We start from the raw sequence: 24302 nt of genomic DNA on the forward strand, positions 1-24302 counted from the left end.
TTGTTCGTTGCCCGTGTCGCGATCTCTCCACGCCACGGCTTTGAGATACTCGACTTCTGCGATGTGGGCCCTATTCAACATACAGGAGGAAAATGCCACATACACACAATACTTGAGAGCTGGAGGCTCCAGGGGAGATGAAAAGCGTGACGTCAAAAGCGAAAAGCCAATCAAGCTGGGGCACCTTCCTATCCCATTTCGCTCACCTGCACAGCTCGCGTCAGTCGCGGCCGATCTTCATCCAAGGGAATGCCCATCTCCTCGAAGGCCAGGTCGTTGATCCAGCGTCCATTCGGCCGAACATGCTCGCCGCTCGAGAACTTGGAAGCGAGGTACAGCCAGTTCAGTGTATTACCCACCGTGCTCACTTCGTCGCAGACGTGAGTGAGTGCATACTCCGACATGCGCCGGTAGAGATCTTCGTCCGTCCACAGGTCGTACAGGTGTTGTGCAACCATGCCGGTATCGCCAACATCCACCAAGAATCCATTCTTGGTGTTCTCGACCTGTAATGCAATGCCGCCGGCGCGCGTGGCAATCACTGGCTTGCCCTTGTGGATTGCCTCGGAGACTTTTGCCTCGAATCCCTCGCGCGTGGAAAGCTGCAAGGCAATGGTGGCTTTGGAGAGAAGCGCATTCAAAATCTGATCTGATGGCCGCAGCCGCATGACGCAAATTAACTGGCGGATGTACGGCGTCTTGTGCTCAATGTGATCGATCACTTGGTCGTAAATCACAGCCCCGTCGGGATCGTCTACCGAGCCATGTCCGCAGATGAGGAGCTTAGGGGGTGTCAGGTCTGGCCGGGTCTTGGTCAACCTCTGGTAAAATATCTCATACGAGTCCAGTGCATCGAAGATGCCCTTGGATGGGTCAAAGCGTGCTATCTGTACGATGTACTGGTCTGGCTTGCACAAGTCAGCTATCGCATTCGGATGCACCTGCGGATCCAACGCCCAATCGCACCTTCGGGATACTGGATCGTCTGCATCTCGGCATTTCTGCAGGCTGCGTTGAAGATGCGGCCGTAGTGGGCCACATCCCAGTCCCGCATGTTTTTGTTCAACCCATCCAGCCTATGTCAGGTCAGCGGGATCATGTACGCTTATCGGGATCACGTACCAATCTGTAGACGCTGGCATATATCCCACGATTTCTGGTGGCACGCTTCCAGGCACGAATGCGCTCACGGGATGACTGATAAAGCAGTCGGCGAGTTTGATCTGGTTCCATAGATAGTCCCACAACGCTGCCTGTGGGGTCCCAGGCTGGTTGACGAGATCGCTTCGAATCTGTATGTGGCTGCGGAAGATTATTGGCCGGTCTGGGGCTGCTTCTTTCGCGATGGGTATGAGGCCGGGCATCTGGGGGTCATCTATGACCAATACGTCGGCACCTCCTTCTGAGGGTGGACGGAGGGGACCATCGGGACGAGACCAGTATCGCCTGGTATTCTCCTCGATCCAAGCCTGCAGTAATTTCTGACTATCTAGGCTGAGCCGTTCGTCTGGGGCCGCCACGCCTTGGAGGATATTGTGGTTGTTCTTGGTGATCCGGAACACCCCTGGCCGTGGTTTCGGGACGTACCTAGAGGGATGATCAATAGACTCCTCCCAGAGTGTTTAGCTACACACGCAAACGCACCACTTGATGTCGGTCCCCAGGGAATGCGAGAACCGCGCGAGGGCATGGCGCATCATAGCTACACCACCGCCCTGCGGTGTTGCACTGAAGAATGCAATCTTGACCTTGCGCTTCTTGAGGTCTGTTGCATAATGCTGCACAGCCGTCCACGTCGTCGCAGAGACGGTGCTCTCAAAATCCTGGAGATTCGTCAACTGGACATGGAAGTCGGTGTCGACTTCCACGAGGCCCATGAAGCCGACCTGCAGCAAGGGGATGTTCTCCGGGCCAAACAATCTGCATCTAGAGTTCAACGTTTATTCTCCACATCTTCGTCGATCCCACCTACCGCACGCATTTTCGACCCATTGACTCGGCCTGCTCGTCGATGGTTTTGGAATCCCATGCCTCTGCCGGAGCGGGTTGGCGCGAGGTGAATCGATCCAACAAGCTCGATTCAGGGAGGACCAGCGGGATGATGTCGAGGATCGCCCACAGCCGGGAGCAGAGTTTCGGGCAGTGATGCGCGACATGTCGCGGCATAGCCACGCCGACGATCTTCTCCAGGTGTTTCTCCGCGTAGCCTTTCAGCTCCGAGATGATGAACACAGTTGATTCCTCGGCGCCTGGCCGGTGCTCGGGTGGGTCGTACACTTTCTGGATGAAGTCCAGGAGGTAGGTGGTGTCGCGGATCGCAATGGCAATAGTTGAAGCTTTCTGATTTGAAAAGTAAGCTGAAATACCTGCGTAGACGGTCTTGGTCCGTTAGTCTCTACACAGATTACAGCATTCCTCGAGATTAGCTGCGCGTACATTAGACGGAGGCCCCTGCCAGGCATTCCTCTTGAATTGGTGCGAGAGCTTGCGCTGCTGGGCCACCGATGGTCGGCGCTCAAAGCCGTGTCCGTTGGGCGGCATAGAGTCAGAAAGATCAGATGAATTGCATTATCGGGTGCTTGAAGATATCAGACGAATTGCTTGAATGGGAATCGAAACCCTCCACGGGTGACTTCACTTTGACTATGACGTCGCAGCGTTCTCACTACAACCACGGTTCCCGGCGTTGACCATTTACCCGACAACAAGTCGACGGTGTTGTAGAGTGACCAATGCATTCCACGACATCCTGGAACAGTCCTCGTCTCGGAGGCGTCACTCGACACGGCTCAGGACTGTTTAATAAACAATCCAAGATCAATCTAAGGGACTCGGCCGTCATTTACTTGTGGACCCGTGTGAAACACCGGCTGACTCAGCCGCTGCCCCTTTTCCCCCGCCTCAAACTGCTTCGTGTTTTCTTGAATTCGACCATTAGTTGACTGCGGGCGTTGGATTGTCCATTCCTGCTCTATATACCACTCGCACCTCCATCTTCTACTCCTCGCCTCTTCTCCCGCTCACCAATTGACGTGTTGCCAAGATGGGTGGCCAAGTATCCAAGATGATGGGGAAGATCTTCGGCACGAAGGAGATGCGCATCCTGATGCTGGGTCTCGATGCCGCTGGAAAGACCAGTGAGTCTCCCTCAAGGCGATAATCACCCGGAGATACAACGGTACTAATGCTCGCCAGCAATTCTCTACAAATTGAAGCTCAACCACCAGGACGTAACCACCATCCCCACCGTCGGATTCAACGTCGAAAGTGTCACCTATAAGAACGTCAAGTTTAATGTATGGGATGTCGGTGGTCAGGACAAGATTCGTCCGCTTTGGCGACACTACTACTCTGGCACACAAGGCTTGATCTTCGTCGTGGACTCCAACGACGCGGCGCGCATGGAGGAGGCTCGCTCAGAGCTTCATAAGATCATCAACGATCGCGAGATGAAGGATGCTCTCCTGCTCGTGTTTGCCAACAAGCAGGACATGCCCGGTCGTACGTGTTCATCCGACTCCAGTTGACTTCTTTCGCGCGTTCCTAACTGATCAATTTTTAGACCTGAGCCCGGAGGAGGTTACCAACCAGCTCCAGCTGACCAAGCTCAAGGACAAGCTGTGGTATGTTGCGCCTAGTGTTGCAACCGATGGCACTGGTATATTCGAGGGTCTGGTAAGTGTGCACGCGTCTCCGGTGCTCGCTCGATGGGACCAAAACAATGCTGACCCGCTTTGCTCCACTTTCAGGCCTGGCTCTCCAACAACGTCAAGACCCAGCCACAGAAATAAAGAAAAAAGTGCCCTCCTGCTCGAGGTGGACGCCCATGTCGATTCTAGGCTAGGCTCCCAACCCCTGTCTGAGGTCCAAAGGCTTCGCAGTTGGTCGCCCACGCTTGCCCCCACTGGGACCTAATCCCCCCCCCGCTGTGTTTCGAAGAGGCAACCACACCGCCTCATGTACAACACTCTGCACTGTTCGACGAAGTCACCATATTTTTTCGGTTCATGTCCGTGTTTGACGACAAGACGCAGCATCTGGGCTTCCCCCCCCCCCCCCCTTTTCTTTTCTTTCTTCTAATTTCTTTTGTCCTTGGGGTATGCTGGAGACGTTTTTCCTTTGTGCCGTCTCGCCTTTTCCCCCTTGTTCCATTTTCCTTCTATGATATCCCCTCTGTTCTTACCATGGACTCGCCCGGAGCTCCGAACTAATTATTTAATCATTTATCGTGGTCCATATCATCAGCGTTGCCAGTTGTTCGGTTCCATTGTGATTATCTTGTGGGATGGCCGATGTGTATAGAGTTGACTGGGTTGATAGAGACAGGAGGAACAGCTGTGATAGAGAATCAATTTGACCTTAATGACATATCTCTGACGAGATGATTCTTCGCCATGCATCGCGCAGCTTCCACGGAACGAGTGTCCGGCGTAGATCAGCGGAATCCCAGGGCCGTGGATGATATTTCCTGCTCGCCGTCAAGCGAGGTCGGGTATCTATTCCCATGAGCTCTGCGCGTGGTCTTTTGGCTGCCGATATGAATATCCTACCAGGTCCTTGCACCTTCGCATGTCCCGACGTCACCTTGATAGAATCCTTCTTAACCCCCATTGTCACCGTGACGTGCCACCTCGGATACTGTCTCCTTTTCAACTCGCCACTAAGCATATATAAACCCCGACCAGCGACGGAGTTGCAGACGGAAAAGCCGATTTGATTTCATACTTGCTGCCTGTCCTCGCCAACCAGCAATTCTCATCTAAACACTCGCGCGCACACTACCGTGCCAAAAGCGTCTACGTGATCACAACCTGACTCTAGAGTCTTTGATCCAACACTATGCCCGCCTTCAGAAAGGGTGACCGGGTCAACTACAAGCCCGTCGGCGGTATGACCAACCCCTTTCCTCCAAATCTATGTATACCAGAAGTCTCACGTCCGTCCCCCCAGGCCCGCAATCCCATACCAGCGCGAGCGTCGGCGTCATCCGTGAGGTCACTACGCAGCCAGCCAACTTGACGGGACGAAACGTCGAAGCCTCGCAAGCCGAGCCGCGCTATGAGGTACGTTCCACCCCCTGCGGTACTGGTCTAGGTGCCGTTGGTACTTCCCATGGGAAGTCTTGTGCTGACTGTTTGGTCCAGATTGAGAACGAGAAGACTCAGAAGAGCTCGGCGGTTAAGGAGGCCAACATCATTGGACCTGCAGAGTAGAAAGCAGATTGTGACCCTGGGAATTATGCTTCGATATATGGATCTAATCTAGTCAAATTGACATCACCGCTCTTTATCGTTGCGCATGGTAAGAGGAGACGTACGGATTGATGTATGCCAACTAATTGGTAATTGTGCAGGATAACTGCTGTGTTTGGGCGTTCGATAGGTAAACTCGGTCTTTGCATAGATGTCGTAGATCGCCATTAGAATTACTATCGCAATCATTCAAAATGTGTACCTTCGGAAGACAGCTAGATCAACCATGATCAATGATGAGTGGTCCGAGTTCTAGACCCTGAGTGTCTTGACTCGTGTTCGAGGACCTTGGGGTGACGACGTCCTCGAGCCTTAAAGAAGACAATCCTCATGCACTGAGGGCTTCTGTGCATTATTACTTCCTTTCCTTCTGACCATGAGCATACACGACCACCAATCGAATGCAGCAAATCCAATTATTAGAACCATGTTCATTGCCCACTTATATCTCAGAAATAATACGATAAGATGGTATTCCAATGGATGAATCATGACGTTCGTTCCCGCCCTCGTCGCATTGTTGAAGCGGCAACTCGAGTGTGGCGTCGCAAGGCCGAGACAAATATACAAATGACATTCGTGGCAATTCGTTCTCTGCTCTCTACACAGGTGAAGAATTTTACGGTTGGCTAGGCCAGATATCGTCGGCGATATCACGGACTAGCTTCAGCTTGTTGATCATGCCGTCCCAGTCGATGGCATTACCCTCCCGGTGGGAGGCGAAGCCGCACTGCGGACTGACACCGACCTGGTTCAGGGCCGCCTCGAGGGGGATGCCGTTGCCCTCGGCGATGATTTTGGCGGCGTTGATGACGCGCGTCTTCATTTCCTCCTTGTCCTCCATCGTGGCGAACTTGCTGGTGACGACGCCCAGGATGACGTTCTTGTGGGTGGGCAGATGCTTAAGGGGCTCGAAGCCGCCGGAGCGCTCGTTGTCGTACTCGAGGTAGTAGGTGTGCACATTGAGCTCCTGAAACAGCTTGATGGCGATGCGGTCGTAGCCACCCTCGGAGAAGTGACGGCTGCCGACAAAGTTGCCGCGGCACAGGTGCACGCCGACATGCATGTCCTCGGGGAGGCCGAGGAAGCAGTCGTTGTACAGCTGAATGTACTTTTGGAACATGTCGTCCGCGCTGTACACATTCAGGGAGTCCTCCTTGAAGCCGCTCAGAAATTTCTCGGAGCAGAAGTCTACGGGTATACAGTGAGTTTCTTATCCGCCCTGGTCAGAGAGTCGGGGTGCTTACAGGCCAGATTGGGGTCGTCAAACTGCACGTTCCGGCAACCGGCATCGTACAGGATCTTCAGCTCGGCCTGGTAAGCCTTGGCAATGTCCCCGAAGTACTCCTCGTCGGAGCTGTACACGTTCTTGGGGTAGGCCTTGCCCTCGCGGTAGCGCAGGTGGTACCAGTTCGGCGCGGCCAGAGTGATCTTCAAGTTCTTGACTTGATCCTGTGGCCGCAGGCTAGCAAGATACTTGAATTGATCGACATAGGTGCTGCCGACGTGCTTGATCTTTCCGGTACACAGCACGGTCTCGCCGGGCTTGTGACCGGCCTCGAGGAATGCAGCAATATCGGGGGCATATGGGCGGAAGATGTCAGATTCGAAGTCGGTGACCTCGTCGAACCCGTCCAGACCGGGAAAGAAAGTACCCCAGAACACTGGGACTTGAATCAGCAATGCCCCGCCAGTCGTTCCAATGAGCGTATACTGCACTCACTGTGACGGCGGTACTCGCCATCCGAGATGGCAGAGTAGCCGAGCTTCAACTGAGTGTCAGCAATCTGTTGGATCGCCTTGTCCTCCACGGCAGCGAGCTCGGCCTGGTCTACCTGACCCTTCTCGGAGGCAATCTTGACATCCAGGAGAGTCTGGGGCCGGAGCAGGGAGCCCAGATGCTCAGCGCGGAAGGGTGGTCTTTGGCGCAGTTGAGGGGCCATTGTGAAGGATGCTTACTTGACACACTAGTCAGCTTTGAAGCCAAGAAGCCAATACAGGCATCGTGATTTCAGGTTCAAGGGTTACCACTCACAATCTGCAGCACTCTCTCACACAGGGTCTGGATGAGAAGAAGAGAGGAGAAAGTCGAGATTGGGGATGGAAAAGTACACGAAAGAAAAGAGGGGCGATCCAGCTTATTCTCATGCGCATCGGCCCTCCGCTGTCTGCCCGTCGAGCTTTGCATCCGGACTCGGTCTCGGACTGTCTGTGGGGCATCGCAAGATGTTCATCTCCACACGCCGTGGCCTCGCCTATCGGAGTTGCGCAATTACTCCAGGCCTGCCCAGCTTGGAAGTCAGATGGCACAGGTCTCCATTGTATTGACGTTCAGGAGCCAGCGCAGCGGTGAGACGATTTAAAGTAGAAGAAGTTCATGCGGGGTGCGGCGTGGCGCTCGGAGAAACAAAGTAGAGAAGGAGACAAGTATGGATGAGTTTGCAAAATTGATTCTCTGGTTTCTCTGCAAAACTGGAACGACACGACCAATTCGTCCCAACACTATGATTTCTCGAACCCAGTAGCTCGACTGATCTACAATTCTCCCAATGCCCGACACTAGGTACCTCTAGGTACCTAGGTAGGTATATGTGCACCCCCAGAGCTGAGTCAGCGCTGACCAAGAGTCGCGAGTGGAGAAGGCCGGCACTTCGATCGCGTCTGCATTCCCGACCTCTCTTGGCTTCAGCATCCACCTTGCTCCGAGTGACAAGTGAGTCGTTGCACTCACAAGCACGATCACATTCGGAGATAACAAGCTACCGCCATGCGAAGCCAGGGCCCCGCCCTCCAGCTCGGTCATGTCGTGCGCCCTGGAACGCCTTCCCAATGAGCTGCTGGACCAGATCATCTCTGACTTGACCACTGAGCCCCCGTCGCTCGCTCGACTCCATAATGTCCCAGAGCGCCAGCTCACCCGCGGCGCCACCAGGGATCTCAAGCAACTGGCGCTGGTCTCGCAGCACTTGGCTGATCTAGTACGGCCGCGCCTGTTTGCGCATGCCTGCCTGGATCTGCGCGACGAGCTTGCGTTTTGCTCCTTCATGGCAGAATCGGGGCTCGGTCGCTATGTGACTTCGCTGGTGGCGACCACGGCGACCGCATTGGCGGATCCCGTCGATCACGGCTGGTGGCGTCGAGTCTTTCGCTATGTAGATCCGACTCGTGTCACCGTCGTGGCGCCGCCAACGTTCCTCGGCCACTCGGTCAACACACCGATTATGGATGGCCATAGCTGGGCATTTGATATCCAACTGCAGGTTCTCCACTTTGAACGGGACAGTTCCTCGGCCATGGGTCTTCCCCTTCCAGACTTTGAGCACTGCAATAGTCTACTCCTGGCTCGGCCCTGGACGTCCATGTCCTTCAACGAATCCTCGTCTCTCAAGGCATATAACCACTATGAGTACTTCCTCTCCCGAGTCCCCTCGATTCTCGGAGAATGGGGCTCGCAACTGAAGCCCCAGGAATCCCCGCCACCGCACCTGTCCGAGCTGGTGCGCGGTCTAGTCTCCTTCTCCTATACCGCCGTCTTCCCCTTCTACAACCACGTAAAGCTCGTGCTCGATACCCTAAACCTCATGCCAGAGCTGCGCATACTGAGCATGCAGTTAGCCCCTGACGCGAACAATCATGCCACTGAGATCGAACAGCGCGGTTCCATGGACCCCAACGATCCATGGATGGAGCTTGCAACCTCCTATGATCTAATTGCCTTTGAGATTTGCAAGAACCAGACCCTACAGGAGTTTCATAGCCGGGATTTCCTCATTGATACCGTTAAGGAAGAACTCTCCTCGTTTATTGACCACCTAGGCCCTACGAGATGGATCCATGATGGTAGCTGGCGTTGGCTTCGACGACCCGAATGAAAATAGTAAATCCAAGAATATATCTACTATATAGCAGCGCGAAATGACGAAATGGTAATATCGCCTTGTCCACAGAACGGTGTACTAGCATTGATTGTAGTCTGTAATGGTAATTGCTGCATTTCCACGACGTCGAGGAGCGGCGGCGTAAAGCGGTGGACTCAGCAGCGTCTTTTGTCATGCCCCCACATCAAGATTGCATCAACTTCCATCTGCCAATGCACCCAGACAGACCTAGGTATTGCCTTTAGGACTGAAGAGGCTGAGACATTGAGCCTGTCAAAGAATGGCCGCGGCGCCAAACATCTACACCGCAGAGCCTGCTTACCCGGTTCTGGCGCACTCCCTTCTCGCGCAGCGAGAGCCGAGACGTCCCGTATACGACACCGCAATCATCGATGACTGGAACCTTCAACACGACTGGGATGCTGGCATCCAATCCTCCCAAACCACTTTATTTCACTGCGGCTCAGTCATTGGGTTCTCCAGACTAAGGACACGAAGCAATGACAGCGACGAGTACGTCGGACAGGTAAGTATCAACATTTTCTTCTACGCTGATCTTCTATCTGCACGATCTCACACTCGCCAGATTCCCCGACATCTGCTCACAACCCACCTGCTGCAAAGCGCCCCATTATCAGACCCAAGCGCATTCATTATCCACCCCAGCAGCTTTGACGCCTTCGCTCCAAGCACCTTACTAAATGCCTTGAGATCCCCTTCCAACGGCGCAGGTCTCTCAAGGGAAGACGCTATACGTCTTCTCGATTCTGTGCAGCTGCTCCCAGTTCACAACTTCCCCAGCGCCGCACAAGCAATCGGCCAGGTCTCAGGCGCACTTCAGCAGATCCAAGAAAGGCGCCAGCAGACAACTGACCACGAGCGACTTAACAACCCTCCCATCATGCTCATCGTAGCTGGCCTCGACACTCTTGCAGAGGGCATCGTCCGCGCTTCCAACCCAGTCAAAGGCGCTGCCGTGCTGGGAGCAACCCTACGCACACTGACGCGGATCTCCAGGGCATATGCCTCCTTTGTGTGTGTGATCCTGGTCAACACCAGCGGTCTTGGCCCTACGCATTTTGAGTCGAATCGGCAACCCGACTCCGCGACACAGCCTCGCAATAGAAACACCGGCGAAGACGATGCGAGATCCTCCGGCGACGATGGCGTCCGCTCGATCTTCCAGGCATCGGGGCCTTCGCTCCTGTCTACGCTCCTGATGAAGACCCTGGATCAAGGAATTGACTCGCATATCTTGTTATCCGACGTGAAATCCGCTCCTGTGGCTGAAGTCATCAAAGACCGTGTCGGCACCGGACTGGGAAAATGGGGTATCTGGACTCGCAACTAGGATCGAATTGTTCAAGGGCTCTGTTTTCATTCGATGCAGTCATCGCTATCTTACACAAAAGTATTGACCGAACCCACCCTCGCAAAGCGCCATTCACCAATGCAATTCAGACTGGCCTGTGGGAAATAGTCGGCCAGCCCGGCAGACTTTTGCAAATACTAACTCCGGTCCATCAGGGAGTGACCTTTGTTCTCTGTAAATAAGGGGTATCACGCTTTCTCGTTCGCCCAACTCCCTCGCGCGGTTTCGAAATGATCGATCACGGACCGCGCTTGATCCAAAAGAGAGTTGCCGGCTCTACCTTGCATGAGAAAGGACATTTTCCTTCTCGGCCCATTTCCGCAGAACGGCTCTCTCTGCCACCGAGTGCGCTTGTTGCTCGTACTTCGAGAGATCTTGGTCTGCGGTGTTCTCCTCGAACACGATGTCTTGTTGTTGCACCTTCACCCACTGCTTATGTCGCTCGCAGCGCTTCTTCGTGCAGACACCGCGGGTTAAGAAGGCCATCTCATCTTCGCCCTCGCCGTCCATGGCTGTGTCGCCGTCCGCGTCCGTGGAGGATGGGTAGCTGGCAGCTAGGGCCTCGACCGTGCCCTCGGCCAGCGCTTTCTTGCCCGCATCTGACAGACGCCACTCGTCGAACTCCTCATCCGACCACGACAGGCGCGAGTCAAACCCGCAGATATCCTTCCATCCTCCCTTCGGGTCGTTCTGCTTCAGCTTTTCGACTACACCCTTGGACCGCTGGCGCAGGAGCGAAACGAATGCCGAGCGGGCAGCAAGCATCTCCTTGCGGTGCAGAAGCTCTTCCCGGTGTTTGCGCAGCTTCTCAATTTTCGCTGCTTCGTCGGCGGAATATTCCAGCCCGTTCAGGTCAATATCGAATCCAGATGGGCTGTCGACTGGTGAGTTTGTTTCCGTCTTCACGTCGACATTGGGTGTATTCTCTTTGGTAGAAGCTGGCGCCGGCGCGATGATTCGGTCGCCCAGCTTGCGGAACTCGGCCACCGAGGTCACGCCCATGATCGCGGCTTTGAGATCACCGGCGGTGAGAATGCCCCCCATACTCCCCAGGTCCTCCTGTCCCTTGCGAGCAGACCCTAGCTTGAGATGACGGGTCTGCCGCCGCATGAATTCCTGGCCATGCTCGTCGGAGCAGTATTTACTGGGGTTCTTGCGGGCAACGCGGGCCGGTTTACGACATTCGGGGAGACGACACATGGGCTTCCACGTTGTGCAGCCCTTGCCTCGTTGGCTGCAATTTGGGCCTGGAGTTGCCGGTCAGAGGCGAGAACAAGATGAGGGATCTGATTCATGGGAAGAACTCACAGATGTACTTATCGATCAGCTCTGCGTCGCGGCGATCGATGTTGACGCACTTTCCATGGAACCAATCTTCGCAGCCTCCGTCGCATCCAATCATCCATGTATGGTTATCTGGTCGTCGGCAAATACAAAAGACCTCATTTTCATCCTCGTAATCCTCCTCGTCATCGGCAGTGGCGGGTTTCTTTCCTCTTTTCCTTGGTTTCTTCTTCTCTTCGGGGGCCGGCGATCCCGCAACGGATGCAGAATCCTGCTTTTTCCCAGGCACTTTACTCGTGCGCGATGCAGGGGTGTTAGACCGACGCCCATCGACGCTGTCTGCGTCGGCATCGTTCACCTTGCGCTTCTTGGTGGTGGTCGGCTTCTTTGCCGTTCCTTTTTTACTGGCAACCGATGCCGCTTTCTTGTTTGATGCAGGCTTGACTGAAGTAGCTGGCGACGATCGATCGGACGACGACGCACGCGACGTCAGTCCATTCTTGAGATCGGCAAGCTTCTTCGACGTCGGATGGTCGATTGCGCCATCGTAGCCTAGCGATCCAGTTTCCAAGTCGTCACTCGTAGGGAATCTGTCCAAAGTCGAAGTTGTGGGCTCGGTCTTCACGGATGGCAGAGACGTGTCTTCGGTGGCAGCCAACGGGGCACACTTGTTGGGATCGTAGTCGCCATCATAAAGGTCTGTCCATGCCGTATAGTCTCGCACGCTAACGGCGCCCTGGCTTGATATAGGTCTGAAGTCCTTCAACGAGCGGTGTACCGCCTTGGCTCGAGCAAAGCCAAAATATCCGCATTCTCGCCATCCAGTGATACCCACAACCCGACCATTATTCACAATTATATTCGCTGGCACCAAGTCGTTATGCGTGAGAGACAGTTCTTCCTCCGGGTCCTTCTCGGTGAATAGTATGCTCCGCTCCTGTTCTTGGCCAGGTGGTGGGGGTTGGGAGTTGAGCCCGCGACAGACGTACGAGGGTTCGTCAGAGGATGGGTCAATCGTGCTGAGGTTCTGGAGGATCTGGCGACACTGATTCTTGAAGATATCGACCTGGTTAGCGCTGAGGTACCGCCAAGCGACCTCAAGCGAAACACCAGGTATGCGAGATTCCACCGTCACATTTCTCCCCTCTATTGTACCACAGAAGTATATCACAGGGACGGCAACCCCGATCTGTTTGAAAGACTCTTCGACTTTGCGTGCAGAGGACAGTTCATTTGCATTCACGCACGGATATCGCTTCGCTGCTGCGCCCTCGACGGATTCGCGGTCGACCCGAATGATCACACTGCCGGCAGTGAATACCTCCCTCGGGCCCGAAGTGTTGAGCGAGTGCTCTGGAGTGCAGTATTTCCGCGCCACTTCTTGCCAGAAGACATCGGTGTCGGGGTCCGACTGGTACCAGTGATTGTAGTGCGGGGAGAAGTCGTCGGGGTGTGGAGCGTAGCGACCATACTGCGCGCTTTGAGCAAGGAACGGGTCGTCGGGAGGGATGTTCTCCGGATTTGTTTCGTATGGATTGGCGGTTGTCTTGGGGACAGTTGCGATCTTGGCGACACCGTCCATCTCCGTCGCCATAGCAAATCACTTGTCAGGCAGACCGACAACGTCGTGCGAGATTCGATCCTGAATGACGACCAGAGGACGGGAAAGAATGCAAACTCGAGCCCAGAGGAACAGACGGTTTGAGAGGGGTATGTATCGGGAGCAAAGGGCGCGCGGGCTCAGCTAGATGCACACAAATCCAATCGAGAACGTCGGAGGCATCCTGGCCCTTGCATCGATCTGTTCGGTGTGCTGCACTGGGCTCTTCCCAGGAGACTGCTGAGACTCCCGCGACAATAGGTTTGCGTGCCAGGGAGAGTACTGTTGTGCGCTCAGATTGTATCGATAGGTGGAATTCTCATGGGATGCGCGAACCCTCCACCGCTCACTTGTTCCAGCCACGCCACTCGTCCAATTCGAGATACCGGGGGTTATGTCAAGTGGTCGCAGATTATGGAGGAATTTGAGAAGGAGGCCTGATCATGTAAGAAAGTCCAGAGCCACTCGTATTGGCACTGCCAGTCCCTTGAATCTGGGATTCGCAGATCGGAGGCGCGGAGTTTTGACTGAAAGTGAAGGCGGTGAGGCGCCCAGACACGCGACAGCATCCAACGGCGCGCATCGCTGCTTTGCTTCTATTCCTCGATTGCATGCTCCTTGGTCAGAACTGCTTCTCTTTCCAGTTTGCCCTTACCAGGAGGTGTGCTCTGGCTCTTATATTCTTTGGCTAACTGCCAATTGTGCAACCAAGTTGCAATGTCAGCCCTCTAAATGTCTCAGCCGAACCCAGGCCGACGAGCGGTTACCCATCACCCCCCGCCTTGCCACAGCAAAGGTCTCAACTGTCAGATGAACCTCTACACAGTGCCGACAGAGTCCCAGCAAGGCCTGTGATACGCAATAATGCGCAGAGTACAGCCTTCATTCGGGAGTCTCACGGAGATACTACCGTCCGATCTCCTCCGCACCACCGCCGCGAGGCCAGGCCAATTTCACTGAGATAATCAACTCATCATCCCAGATTGCAATTTCGCATTCAGGCCAAATCCCAACCCATCGATGAGGGTATCACGTGTAATTCAGGCCATGTGTAATGTCAAGAAGCATGACGACAGCTTCTTTGACGTGACTTGGCTCGGGCTTGGGAGCGTTATCGACAATGACGCTGTTGAGATGAGAACAATGAACCGATACTCACGAATATGAAAATTGAAGTCAAAGAACGAAGGAAGGGGACATTTAGTCAAGTATGCTCAGCTATTTAGCTCAGCGATTTAGTCCCTTGATCGGAGCCCAGAAATTGCCCATTCATGGAGCACTTGGCGAAAAACATCCACCTGGGAATATCGCCAGCCATAACGCCCGGAGAACAACCAAGGAAAAGGAAGCCATGCCACAACCAGGCCTCATCCAAACGCCATCACCATGAGGAATATCACAGTTTAACTCTAGAGCGTGCCGTTGAGCCAGAGCCCATCGAGGAACTCATAGCCAATGGCAATAATGCCATTTGTGGTATCCAATTTCACCCGGAAAATGTTCTCAATGTCGCGGAACCTGATTTCATTGACCCTCTCTCTACAGTGACTGAAAGCTGTCTTAACGCAACATCAGTCAACTGCATCAACCCAATATCATCCTCACTGACTGAAACGAATATCCTCGATGTCACTGCGCTTGGCTTTGTTGGTCCGGTGCCCCATGAATCCACTAGCTCAAGAAAACTTTCTTGATACCTCTGATGATGATCGGGTAGCGATAGTCCATTCTTCTGTCACCCCGCCTAGAGCATCACGTACTGCTATGTTGCACAGCCATGGTAAGCCGCCAACCAGCTTTCCTTATCACTCTACCGATATATTCTTCTAAGCACATGAATAATACTGCTGGGGTTTATCCATACGCGCATAGTCTACGGGATGAGAACCCAAAATCACAATACACGATATGCTACTGATCAGAATACTCACCTACGGGTGCACCGGGGCTGGAGCCATTGCTAGATATTCTGGGCTATGTACAGACATGCGGCCAACTCCTCCATCCGGAGTAGATGTGTTCACATCATTATATGCAAGGCTTAAGTTGCGAGACATTAGAATGTAAAAGAATTCGGTATGCAAATGATCAGGGGCAGTGAGAACAATTATTGGAATGAATAAGAGAGATGAAAGAAATACATGGCTCTATATATTAGACCCTCAGGTTGAATACCCAACGAACATCATATGCGATTTGGTATTCTGTCTCAGCTCACATCTCAATAGGTCTCATTTTATGTTGTCAAGAGACTATCTTTTTGATTGATGTTCATCCTACAGAAACCATGCCTATTTTTCTCGTCTTTTAAAAAGGACCAGCTTCATGATATCTGCTAATCCCCCATAAGGGAAGCATTGAAAAGGACATATGCACGCGAGGAAGGGGAGGAAGGAGTGAATATAGAGAACAAATAGGGCCCTTAGCAAAAACAGAAAAGCGCGTCGGAGAAAACCGTTTGAATCGGGCCAATATGCCACTTCGTATGTACTATATGTAGGTATACCATGTGATAATTCGAATAATGCCCCGCTTAACGTGATGTAACACCTTTTAGGCACCTGCGCAGATCAAAACCCCTCCATCTACCACCCCAGGTTTTCTGTCATCATAAAATGTTTTCGAACACAGCTACGCAGTAAACTTCCCAGAATGCAACTCGAAGCGATATCCGACAATGCAAAGGAAATACTCGACGTGATGAGGAGTCTGATCGAGAGAGGGGAGACGGATCATTTGAAGGAAACCCCAAGTGGCTGGCAGTATAGGGGTGAACAATTCAAGAAGGCCGTGGATGCTCTTCGAGATGCGATACAGCAAGAACTGAAGCCCCAGGGTTTCAATGTGAGTGCGCCAATCTCCCTCTTCAAAGTATGCCGCTAATCAATCAATATCCTAGGTGATTGGCTGCAGTGCGCGGCATTTCGTCAAAGGTGCAAATATTTTAAATCCCCTCTATCCCCAGAAACGCATCCTTATCATACCGATGAATGGAACTTCTGCGCTGTCCACAGGTGGCCAAATACCACCAAATACGTACCGTTGTATTGAAGGTGTGCCGACTCTCTATGGTGATAATATTGATGTTGTGTTTGTTGGGTTCGAAGTGGACAACATTACAAAATAATGTATGCTGGAGAAGGTGATAGAGTACCGATAAGTTTCAGTTGTACTTTAGCGAAGTATTCTCATTACACATTGAGATGTATGTCTTTTATCTCTGGTAGTTGGCATATTAGTCTCACAAGCTGATCTAAGTGCCCGTGATACCAAAAGGGGGCAGTTAATCAGATCATGGCAGCCATTAGTAGTATATGAAGGCTGGTCTCCAGAAATGCACGGGCGCTTCCTCAAAAATTACCATGTGAAAGGATCAATTTGACAGCATAACCGACCTACTCAATCATACGGGCAAAGCGGATAATATCACGGCCTTCCCGAAACCACCAAGCAATCATCTAGAAAATGATTAGTCTCTTCGCTGGGCCCGGTAAGCAATAAGTGTATACCGTATGTTTCGTGATTTCAAATTGCTCTGCTGTTCCACAATGGGATTCCGAAGAGTCAATAGAGAAATCAATATGTTTAACTCGTGGCTGTTTTCCGGCGAATTCGACCCACGCATAGTAGGTCACGACGTCGTGAGGCATAACGAACTCTCGGAAATAGTCTATTATAGCCCAGCCTGGTGTACAGGTCTTAGAGTTCTCTACACCTCTGGATCCTCCGAATGTATTGGGCAGGCGCATGACGACACGGAACTTGTGGACCATAGAAAGCCTAACGAAGGAGGCAAAAACATGGAATGAGCTGAGTCCGAGTTCAAGAGGTGTCTCCGGTATCTTGATATTTGGCAGAAAAAAGGGGCAGAGGGGTCGAATTCAACTGTATCAATCACACCAAATGCATTCACCAGGGGTTGAAAATAGAACCCCACGATGGAATGGCCAGTAGGTGGTCGAAATGGTTTTGATGTATAGCCGTCACCTTGGATAAAGCCCAGGTGGCATTGACGGTTCCAATTGGTTTTTAGCTATTGAAGCACCAGTTAGGAAGGTTTTGAAGTGCACAAAGCAGAGCAAGTGAGGACTCTTGGTGACCGCTAGAGGCTTCGACGAAGGGGTCTGTGCCCAGGTGGTTTATGTATAATGACTTCGGTGATCCCCTCTCCTGGAGGATGAAGAGGGAAAAGGCGAGCCATTAATCCCGGTGTGGTGTCTTTTGGTAGTAGATCACAGGCGATGATTTTATAACCATCTTCTGCAGGGTGGTTACCGTAGATGATGATACCTCTCGTCTCTTCAGAAAGCCAAACCGAGTCTACTGGAAAGCCGTCTAGCCGGGAAATAAGTGACTCGTTTTGAAACCCATACGCTTCGACAAAGTCATCCCTAGAGGTGGTGCCACGGCCAAAAGAGTGTTTGCTCCGCGTGAGTAATTGTTCTTCAAAGGAATTTTTGCCATGCTGATTGATGCCAGCCGATCTGCCGGAACTTGACCCCCTAAGCCGCAATAGTCAGTCCATGTAAAAACTTCATCTCAGAATACATACGTCCTGGATTACTCGGATTGTATCAGTTTCCCATTGTCTCTTACTAAGGCCTTCCCAGCATGCCAGGATTTCTGGATCTCGACCTGACCATGAAGAATCCGCAAATTTGACGCTTCGCACTCCCAAAGGGTCGAAAGGAAATTGAATAACTCAGGCCTCGCACTGGGAGACAAGCACGGTGTGCTGGAAGCTAGAAGGTCGATCTAGAAGGCGATGAGTGGTGTCGGTTCGAAGTTCGAGACCACAAACATAGAATTGACCAACAAGCAATATTTGATACACTCCGATTGCCCTGAGACTCTCTGGCACATCGGCAAGGAGCCCCTGGAATCCGTACGGGTGATCCACCCATCCAAACAAGTCGCATGGGTTCACAGTTGGCGCAGGGAGATCGTCGACTGAGAGCGAATTCACGATTCTGGCCCGCCGTGAGACCTGGTGGTACGAACGATCGAGGGTGATCTCGTTTGCCTCTCCGAATGGGTGTGTATGACCTCGCATTAATAGTTTATCCATTCCAAGTCCCTAAATTGACAGATTGGGCGGAATAGCAACTCAGGCTTGTTCTTGATTCGCACCGATCGTTGATCGATGCGGAGTCCTCGTTTTTCTCGGAGTTAGCGTGGCCTGCCCTCGCATTTCCTCGCATTTCGCCCCATTCCGATGTACCGGAAGATCTCGCCATTCCTGGTCTGCGATGCTAGGGGTCGAAACACGCACGTGTTGAGCCCGACATGCTGGAAAGACTCCCACTCTTGTGTTAGTTTTGCCCACCTTAACTCTGCTGAACTCTGTAGGCTGGAGACCTAATAAGAGTCAGGTGAAGCGGCAATGTCTATTTCCGAGCCCTGGGTGGATCTCTTGGCCCTGCTTATTTTCACTTACGTATCGATCGCGGCGGTGCTTATTATCTCCCCTCCGCTACCAACACAGGCTCCCCTGATCTTCCAGTCATGCGGGATTGGGCGTCGCTCAGCCACAGAGTTGTAGCTTTGACTTTTCCCCTGGATTTTTCACATTGAACCCTTTCAACTCCCGATGCGGCTGTAGGCCTATCTTTGCCGATCACCCTGGGAATCATCCCCAAGAACCCTTGGCGTTTGACCACCGTCCACATTCAAAGAAATTGTGATTCTCTCTGAATACTCTCAGTTGAGCTGTGTGCATACACATCCCTTTTGTATTTCCTGCTTCGGTCATGTCCAATCCTGACAGGGGTGGCTCCAGTAAGCCACAGGAGACATCCAACACGCGGTGGCAATTCATCGACGCTTCGAAGAACAGGCGAAGTAACTTGACACAAGTCAAACGCCATGTCATGCAAGAGTATATGCGCCAGAAAAAGGGGTGTTCTCGTCAGAGCGAGAGCGACGAGGAAGCCAATCGTCCACAAGCCAAACGTGGTCGGCCCAGAAAGGCTCGAGTCATCACCAAGCGCAAACCAACAACCCAAGAGGAAAGCCCCCCAAAGAGCTTAAAGGAATCACCGGAGCGGCAGGTTTCTGCTCTGTCGGACGAAGAGGATGCACCGGTCGACATCGAGGTGAACTCTGACAGGTTCGCCGGTACTTCGATGACCTCCAATCCTGCTGTGGCAGTTGCAATTCCTGAAGTCATCATTCCTGGGCCTTGCCGGAGCTCACCATCTCAGCCTCAAGGCTATCCACTCCCCTATGGTTGCGTCGACATTTGCCCGCAGGGTAGGAGCCAAGTGGCAGAGTTCAACTGTCCCTCCTATTGGTCCTCAGCGCCCACGGCACCTCTGGGCTTTACTCAGTCCCCAAGGACCATCCTAAGTGCTGCACGGACTGACCCCTTTAATTCATTACCCATGGAGCTGGACTTGGACGGTCAGAGGCTGTTTGACTTCTACGCAAATGACATGCCAGCCTGCTCTTACGGAACCCATTATCGATCAACCAAAGCACACAACTGGTACACCTCCGTCTTTGTCCCAGAAGCAATGAAAGGTGCCGTGGCATTCCAGAACACCATTCTTGCCCATGCAGCAAATACCTGGGCTTGGGTTCACAACGAGACCGAAACCCCAGACACTCTCCTACACCGAGATCGGTCCATCACCATGCTTCGCGGCCATCTACACAACCACCCTCGAGATGATTCCGACGTTGCGATCATCTCTTGTTTGAGTGCCGCTGCCCTTGAAGACTTTGATCCGCGACCAGGCCATAAGGAGATTAGCTGGCTGCACATGCGAGCCGCTCGTGAGATGATCCGGGCGCGCGGGGGGCCCTCTGCCTTTACCAATACCCGGCTGGGGATGCTCATCAACTGGCAAGATTACATTCTGTCGGGGTATGAGACCCATGGGCTGAGCTTTTTCTTTGAGCAGATCCCATCTATGGCCACCTCATCCTCCGAGCCTCCTCTTCTACAACCTTCACCCAATATTTACTCTATGCCTTCTCCGCCATGTTCCCCCTCCTCCGTCCCGTCAGATGTCACCTCATTCCCAGAAGTGTGCCCAAATCCCCAACAGAGCCGGTCAATGTCTCCCATCGATGAGATCCGGCTTCAATGTGAGGTATTTCTTGACTTTCTACGGCGCTGCGAACAACTCGCCCTCTATCAAAAGGACAACCCCGAATCCTGCGACCTCAGTCGCCACACGGCTGTTCAAGAAACCTCTCTGCTCTACCAGATCTTATCTGCTCCCCCGGGAGCACGGTTCACTGCATCAGGCGACCGCAAACAAATGGTGGCACGCTTAACGGCAACCATGATGTTGAACGCGGCCCTATGGGACTACCGCTACACTCCAATCCACGCCGGAGTCTTTCTCAATACCCTCGAGGAATCTATCATTGACAGCGAAGTGAGCATGAGCGGATCCGTCGAGGCAGTCCTGCAAATCCTTCTGGCATGCAACGATGGCTGCCCAAATGAGCGGCCCGCTTGCTCGGACGGAACCGTCGCCCCTAATGTCTCAGAGAACGTCCCAGACTTCTCCCAGTACTCGCCCACGGCAACCTCTCCGTTTGCACGTCCCTGGTTTGCCGGGCGCATGCTGAAGGTCGCCAAGCGGTTGAGTGCGAATTCATGGCACCGTGTGACTGACTTTCTCTTCGCGTGTCTGACCTTGCAAGTTCAGGAATCGACCGCTTTTCTCTGGGAAGCGGATCTGCGTCGCGAGATCCTTCATGCGCCATTAACAAGCTATGTCATGCCGTCGTTGGCTAACTAGCGCATATTCTTTTTCCCGTATGTTTTATTTCAATGTATATATATATTTTGCTGCGCCGGGACACAGTGGCTGCATGAGGCGTTGTGACGGGGTTTTACGCTTCTAAAGTGTTGGCGATTCGTGTCTCTTTTGCCTATTTACCCAGGTACCTCTGGAGCCCTTCTATATACCCCGGGGCTGTCCACGCTACACTGCATGATTTATGAGATTGGTCTTGACATGCCTAATACTCATCATCTATGATTTCTATCTATACTGGTTTCCAATATACGTCCGTAGCTCGTGCCTGTTCCCCCGATTTCTTTCAACAAGGGGAGGGAGCTGAAGGGATCGCCCAGGACTCATACAAGTCGCTTGGGAAATTTCTATGACCGGAATCTGACTTCAGAACGTGCGCTCTCCACGTCCACTCTCCACGCACATTACTCGATCGGGCCTGTATGACTCGAGCTACGTTGCCTGAGCGTGTGCGGGCGTCAAAGATGTTGCCACTGCTCTCCCATTCTTTCCATCATCGTCGAGTCTTGAAAAGCCCTCACATCATAACATCTTCCACCCAACTCGCGTCGTCCCCATCCGAACCGCGGGTCTTCACCATGAGTGACATCTCGAACGAGCGCGGCCATGCACAGTTGCTGCTCCGCCGTCTTTTCGATCCAGCTAATTCCAAACAGAAGGTTTGGTCGCCGGTATGTCGACATGGATGAAGAACAAGGTCTGTGGCAGGATATACATCAGACCGTAGAGGGCTATGAGAACGTCGTCAACAATCTCACGTTCTTGTACACCTGAAAGATCCATACTTCACAGCGGTATACCTGCGGCTCCCTCATCAGAACGGATTGAGCGTGCCCGAACGCCCGGGGTACGGATCCTGGCCACATCTTTCAGGCGAAAGGGCATTACGAAGGGACTTTCCAGTGACACGCTTGACAAGGTGATGGGCGGGACCGACAGAACAAGTCCAACCACGCGGTAGCTGGCGATTGACTGCGAATACTAACGGGTATAGAATTCAGTCATCACTGCATTCATTGCGCGCCTATATTACACTTCATCCGCCTCCTTGCTCCACGCCTGCGGGGGCGAGTCGCTATTGCTACTCCGATCACTACCGTGAGTCGGATGCATAAACAACGGATGAAGACCCTTATGCATCTGCGAGCGAGGCCGAACCGTCTCCGGACTCGGCGCCGCCGCATGCGCGACATCCAGCCGCGTCTCTCGTCGGCCCTGGTCACCGAAGACCTCCTCGACCTCCTCCAGCGAACGCCCCGCCGTTTCGGGATACCAGAGCCAGACAACTACCACGGCAGCCCAGTTAAACCCGACAAAGCAGTAGAAGTATCGTGAGCCGAGTCTTGTGAGTGCGATGGGCGAGCACTGCGCGAAGATCAAGTTCAGGCTCCAATTCGTCGCGGTGGCGGCGGACGAGCCGCGCGCGCGGATCGCCGTGGGGAAGATCTCGGACGGGTAGATCCATGAGATCAGGCCGAGGGCCGTGAAGGAGAGCGAGAAGACGAAGAACATGGCGATGGCGGCGCGGAGGGCGTCCGGGTTGGCGGTGGGGTCGCTGAAGTCGACGTAGCGGGCGAGCGTGGCCTCGACGCACATTGCGGCGCCCATGCCCAGCAGTGAGGGGAGGAGCAGGGTGCGGCGGCCGACTTTGTCGACGAAGAGCATGAACAGCGTGTTCCAGAGCACGGCCAGTGCGCCCCAGACGCCTATGATCATGAGCGAGATGGAGGTGGACAGGCCGAGGGATTTGTACAGCCGCGGGCCGTAGTTCTGGATGACGTTCGTGCCGGAGAGCTGGGTGAAGGCTTGTAGGCCGCAGGCGAGGAGGAGGCGGTGCCGCCACGGACGGGAGAAGAGCACGCGCCAGGAGCGGAAGACGGCGTGGTGCTGGTAGGCGACGCTGGCGTGGATCTGAGCGAGTTCGTGCTCGACGGCTTGGGTGTTTGTTGCGGCTTGGTTGAGGTGCAGTCGCGTCAGGACGCGGCGGCCTGCTGCTTCTTTGCCGTTCTCGATGAGCCAACGTGGTGACTCGGGGAGAAACCAGATACCGCAAGTTAGGACCAGTGCAGGTGCGGTTTGGAGGGATAGCGGGAATCTCCATGAGAAGTCGCCCGTGTGGAGGGAGCAGCCGTATCCAACCCATTGCTGTGGGAGTGATGAGTCCCGGGAAAAGAGAGCAGCATACACGAAGGGCAGTCACTTACAGCAACCATGATGCCCAGGCCGATCATCCATTGCTGCAGGCTCGCTAATAAACCACGGATGCGTGGCGGCGCAAGCTCGCTCTAAGAATCATGTCAGCGCTTGATTCTAGTTCAATTGGGTTGGTGGTCTCGTGCTGGGCATACACAATATACTGGAATAGTGGCCGACATCAGCCCAATTGCGAGCCCGGCGATGAATCGGCCAGCGATCAACATCGCGATGGTGACGGCGCCGCCCTGGAGGGCCGTACCGAACATGGCAAGCAGTCCGCCGAAAAAGATCAACACTCGGCGGCCCCAGAGATCGGAAATATAGGGTGCGAGCAAAGACCCCACGATGGCACCTCCTGACGTCGAGATTAGATTCCGAGATCAGATGTTTCACGCGTGCGAGGATCGGGCGCGGTACCTGTGTACGAGGAGATGATGCCGCCACTGGCCGCATCTGATAAACGGGGAGACCCGAATTTGTCGAGAAAGGCATCCTGCTCAATACTCGACGAGATGACGCCGGAGTCGTAGCCGAACAGAAATGAGCCTAGAGCTGCGAAGGTGCAGCAGAGGGTCACTAGAACGAAAGCCATGGTGGATGGAGCAGCGCAGCCATTGCTCGGGTGGAATTCAAGTCGCGGGAGGTTGACTTGGACACGAAGCGAGAAATCGATTAGACTATAAGCTATCGACCGCCAAGGAGAGCGCTTGGCGTGTATAGAATGTGGCGGACCACACCCTGGGGATGTGGGACGTGCCCAAGGGGGCAAGAGAGCGCGAATGGAAGAATTTCGACGGCGCGACGTGAGGGAGACCCGCTGCGGGTGATCTCTGCATGATCTCTGCTGACCAGGCTGAGATGCCCCCCCTTGGCTTCGAGAACTGGGTTCGTCGTCCGCATTGTCTATTGCTAATTTATTGGCCCAGGCGCGGCCTGCTATTGCGG

The 24302-nt window shown here is 53.5% G+C and overlaps 11 protein-coding genes across 11 annotated transcripts; 6 read left to right on the forward strand and 5 right to left on the reverse strand.

The window, feature by feature from the left end:
* Positions 1–188: 188 nt before the first annotated feature.
* ccg9 (putative trehalose synthase (Ccg-9)) lies at positions 189–2541 on the reverse strand (the record flags this gene model as incomplete). The annotated part of the gene is made up of 6 exons (XM_056945705.1): positions 189–904; positions 967–1076; positions 1123–1587; positions 1645–1920; positions 1973–2379; positions 2437–2541. The coding sequence occupies 6 exons, from the start codon at positions 2539–2541 to the stop codon at positions 189–191; spliced, it is 2079 nt and encodes a 692-aa protein (XP_056797704.1).
* A 502-nt stretch (positions 2542–3043) lies between these two features.
* N7459_006538 (ADP-ribosylation factor family protein) lies at positions 3044–3791 on the forward strand (the record flags this gene model as incomplete). The annotated part of the gene is made up of 4 exons (XM_056945706.1): positions 3044–3137; positions 3196–3501; positions 3563–3675; positions 3750–3791. 4 exons carry the CDS (start codon positions 3044–3046, stop codon positions 3789–3791), a joined length of 555 nt encoding a protein of 184 aa, XP_056797705.1.
* A 1048-nt stretch (positions 3792–4839) lies between these two features.
* N7459_006539 (hypervirulence associated TUDOR domain-containing protein) lies at positions 4840–5213 on the forward strand (the record flags this gene model as incomplete). The annotated part of the gene is made up of 3 exons (XM_056945707.1): positions 4840–4888; positions 4951–5063; positions 5145–5213. The coding sequence occupies 3 exons, from the start codon at positions 4840–4842 to the stop codon at positions 5211–5213; spliced, it is 231 nt and encodes a 76-aa protein (XP_056797706.1).
* A 658-nt stretch (positions 5214–5871) lies between these two features.
* Positions 5872–7195, reverse strand: N7459_006540 (cobalamin-independent methionine synthase II family protein; the record flags this gene model as incomplete). Its single annotated transcript, XM_056945708.1, has 3 exons — positions 5872–6443; positions 6500–6916; positions 6976–7195. 3 exons carry the CDS (start codon positions 7193–7195, stop codon positions 5872–5874), a joined length of 1209 nt encoding a protein of 402 aa, XP_056797707.1.
* An 858-nt stretch (positions 7196–8053) lies between these two features.
* On the forward strand, positions 8054–9124 carry N7459_006541 (F-box domain protein; the record flags this gene model as incomplete). The annotated part of the gene is made up of 1 exon (XM_056945709.1): positions 8054–9124. The coding sequence occupies one exon, from the start codon at positions 8054–8056 to the stop codon at positions 9122–9124; it is 1071 nt and encodes a 356-aa protein (XP_056797708.1).
* A 286-nt stretch (positions 9125–9410) lies between these two features.
* On the forward strand, positions 9411–10481 carry N7459_006542 (uncharacterized protein; the record flags this gene model as incomplete). The annotated part of the gene is made up of 1 exon (XM_056945710.1): positions 9411–10481. One exon carries the CDS (start codon positions 9411–9413, stop codon positions 10479–10481), a length of 1071 nt encoding a protein of 356 aa, XP_056797709.1.
* Positions 10482–10778: 297 nt separating this feature from the next.
* On the reverse strand, positions 10779–13380 carry N7459_006543 (putative PHD transcription factor; the record flags this gene model as incomplete). Its single annotated transcript, XM_056945711.1, has 2 exons — positions 10779–11749; positions 11811–13380. 2 exons carry the CDS (start codon positions 13378–13380, stop codon positions 10779–10781), a joined length of 2541 nt encoding a protein of 846 aa, XP_056797710.1.
* Positions 13381–14795: 1415 nt separating this feature from the next.
* Positions 14796–15050, reverse strand: N7459_006544 (uncharacterized protein; the record flags this gene model as incomplete). Its single annotated transcript, XM_056945712.1, has 2 exons — positions 14796–14925; positions 14992–15050. The coding sequence occupies 2 exons, from the start codon at positions 15048–15050 to the stop codon at positions 14796–14798; spliced, it is 189 nt and encodes a 62-aa protein (XP_056797711.1).
* Positions 15051–16038: 988 nt separating this feature from the next.
* On the forward strand, positions 16039–16513 carry N7459_006545 (uncharacterized protein; the record flags this gene model as incomplete). The annotated part of the gene is made up of 2 exons (XM_056945713.1): positions 16039–16230; positions 16286–16513. 2 exons carry the CDS (start codon positions 16039–16041, stop codon positions 16511–16513), a joined length of 420 nt encoding a protein of 139 aa, XP_056797712.1.
* Positions 16514–19136: 2623 nt separating this feature from the next.
* N7459_006546 (sigma-70 region 2 family protein) lies at positions 19137–21143 on the forward strand (the record flags this gene model as incomplete). The annotated part of the gene is made up of 1 exon (XM_056945714.1): positions 19137–21143. One exon carries the CDS (start codon positions 19137–19139, stop codon positions 21141–21143), a length of 2007 nt encoding a protein of 668 aa, XP_056797713.1.
* Positions 21144–22190: 1047 nt separating this feature from the next.
* N7459_006547 (sugar porter family MFS transporter) lies at positions 22191–24257 on the reverse strand (the record flags this gene model as incomplete). The annotated part of the gene is made up of 5 exons (XM_056945715.1): positions 22191–23306; positions 23366–23446; positions 23510–23712; positions 23775–24005; positions 24050–24257. 5 exons carry the CDS (start codon positions 24255–24257, stop codon positions 22191–22193), a joined length of 1839 nt encoding a protein of 612 aa, XP_056797714.1.
* Positions 24258–24302: the final 45 nt, after the last annotated feature.

The sequence above is a fragment of the Penicillium hispanicum genome (genome assembly GCF_028827665.1).
Source record: "Penicillium hispanicum strain IBT 35686 chromosome Unknown utg000006l_segment0_segment0, whole genome shotgun sequence".
Classification (NCBI taxonomy): Eukaryota; Fungi; Ascomycota; class Eurotiomycetes; order Eurotiales; family Aspergillaceae; genus Penicillium; species Penicillium hispanicum.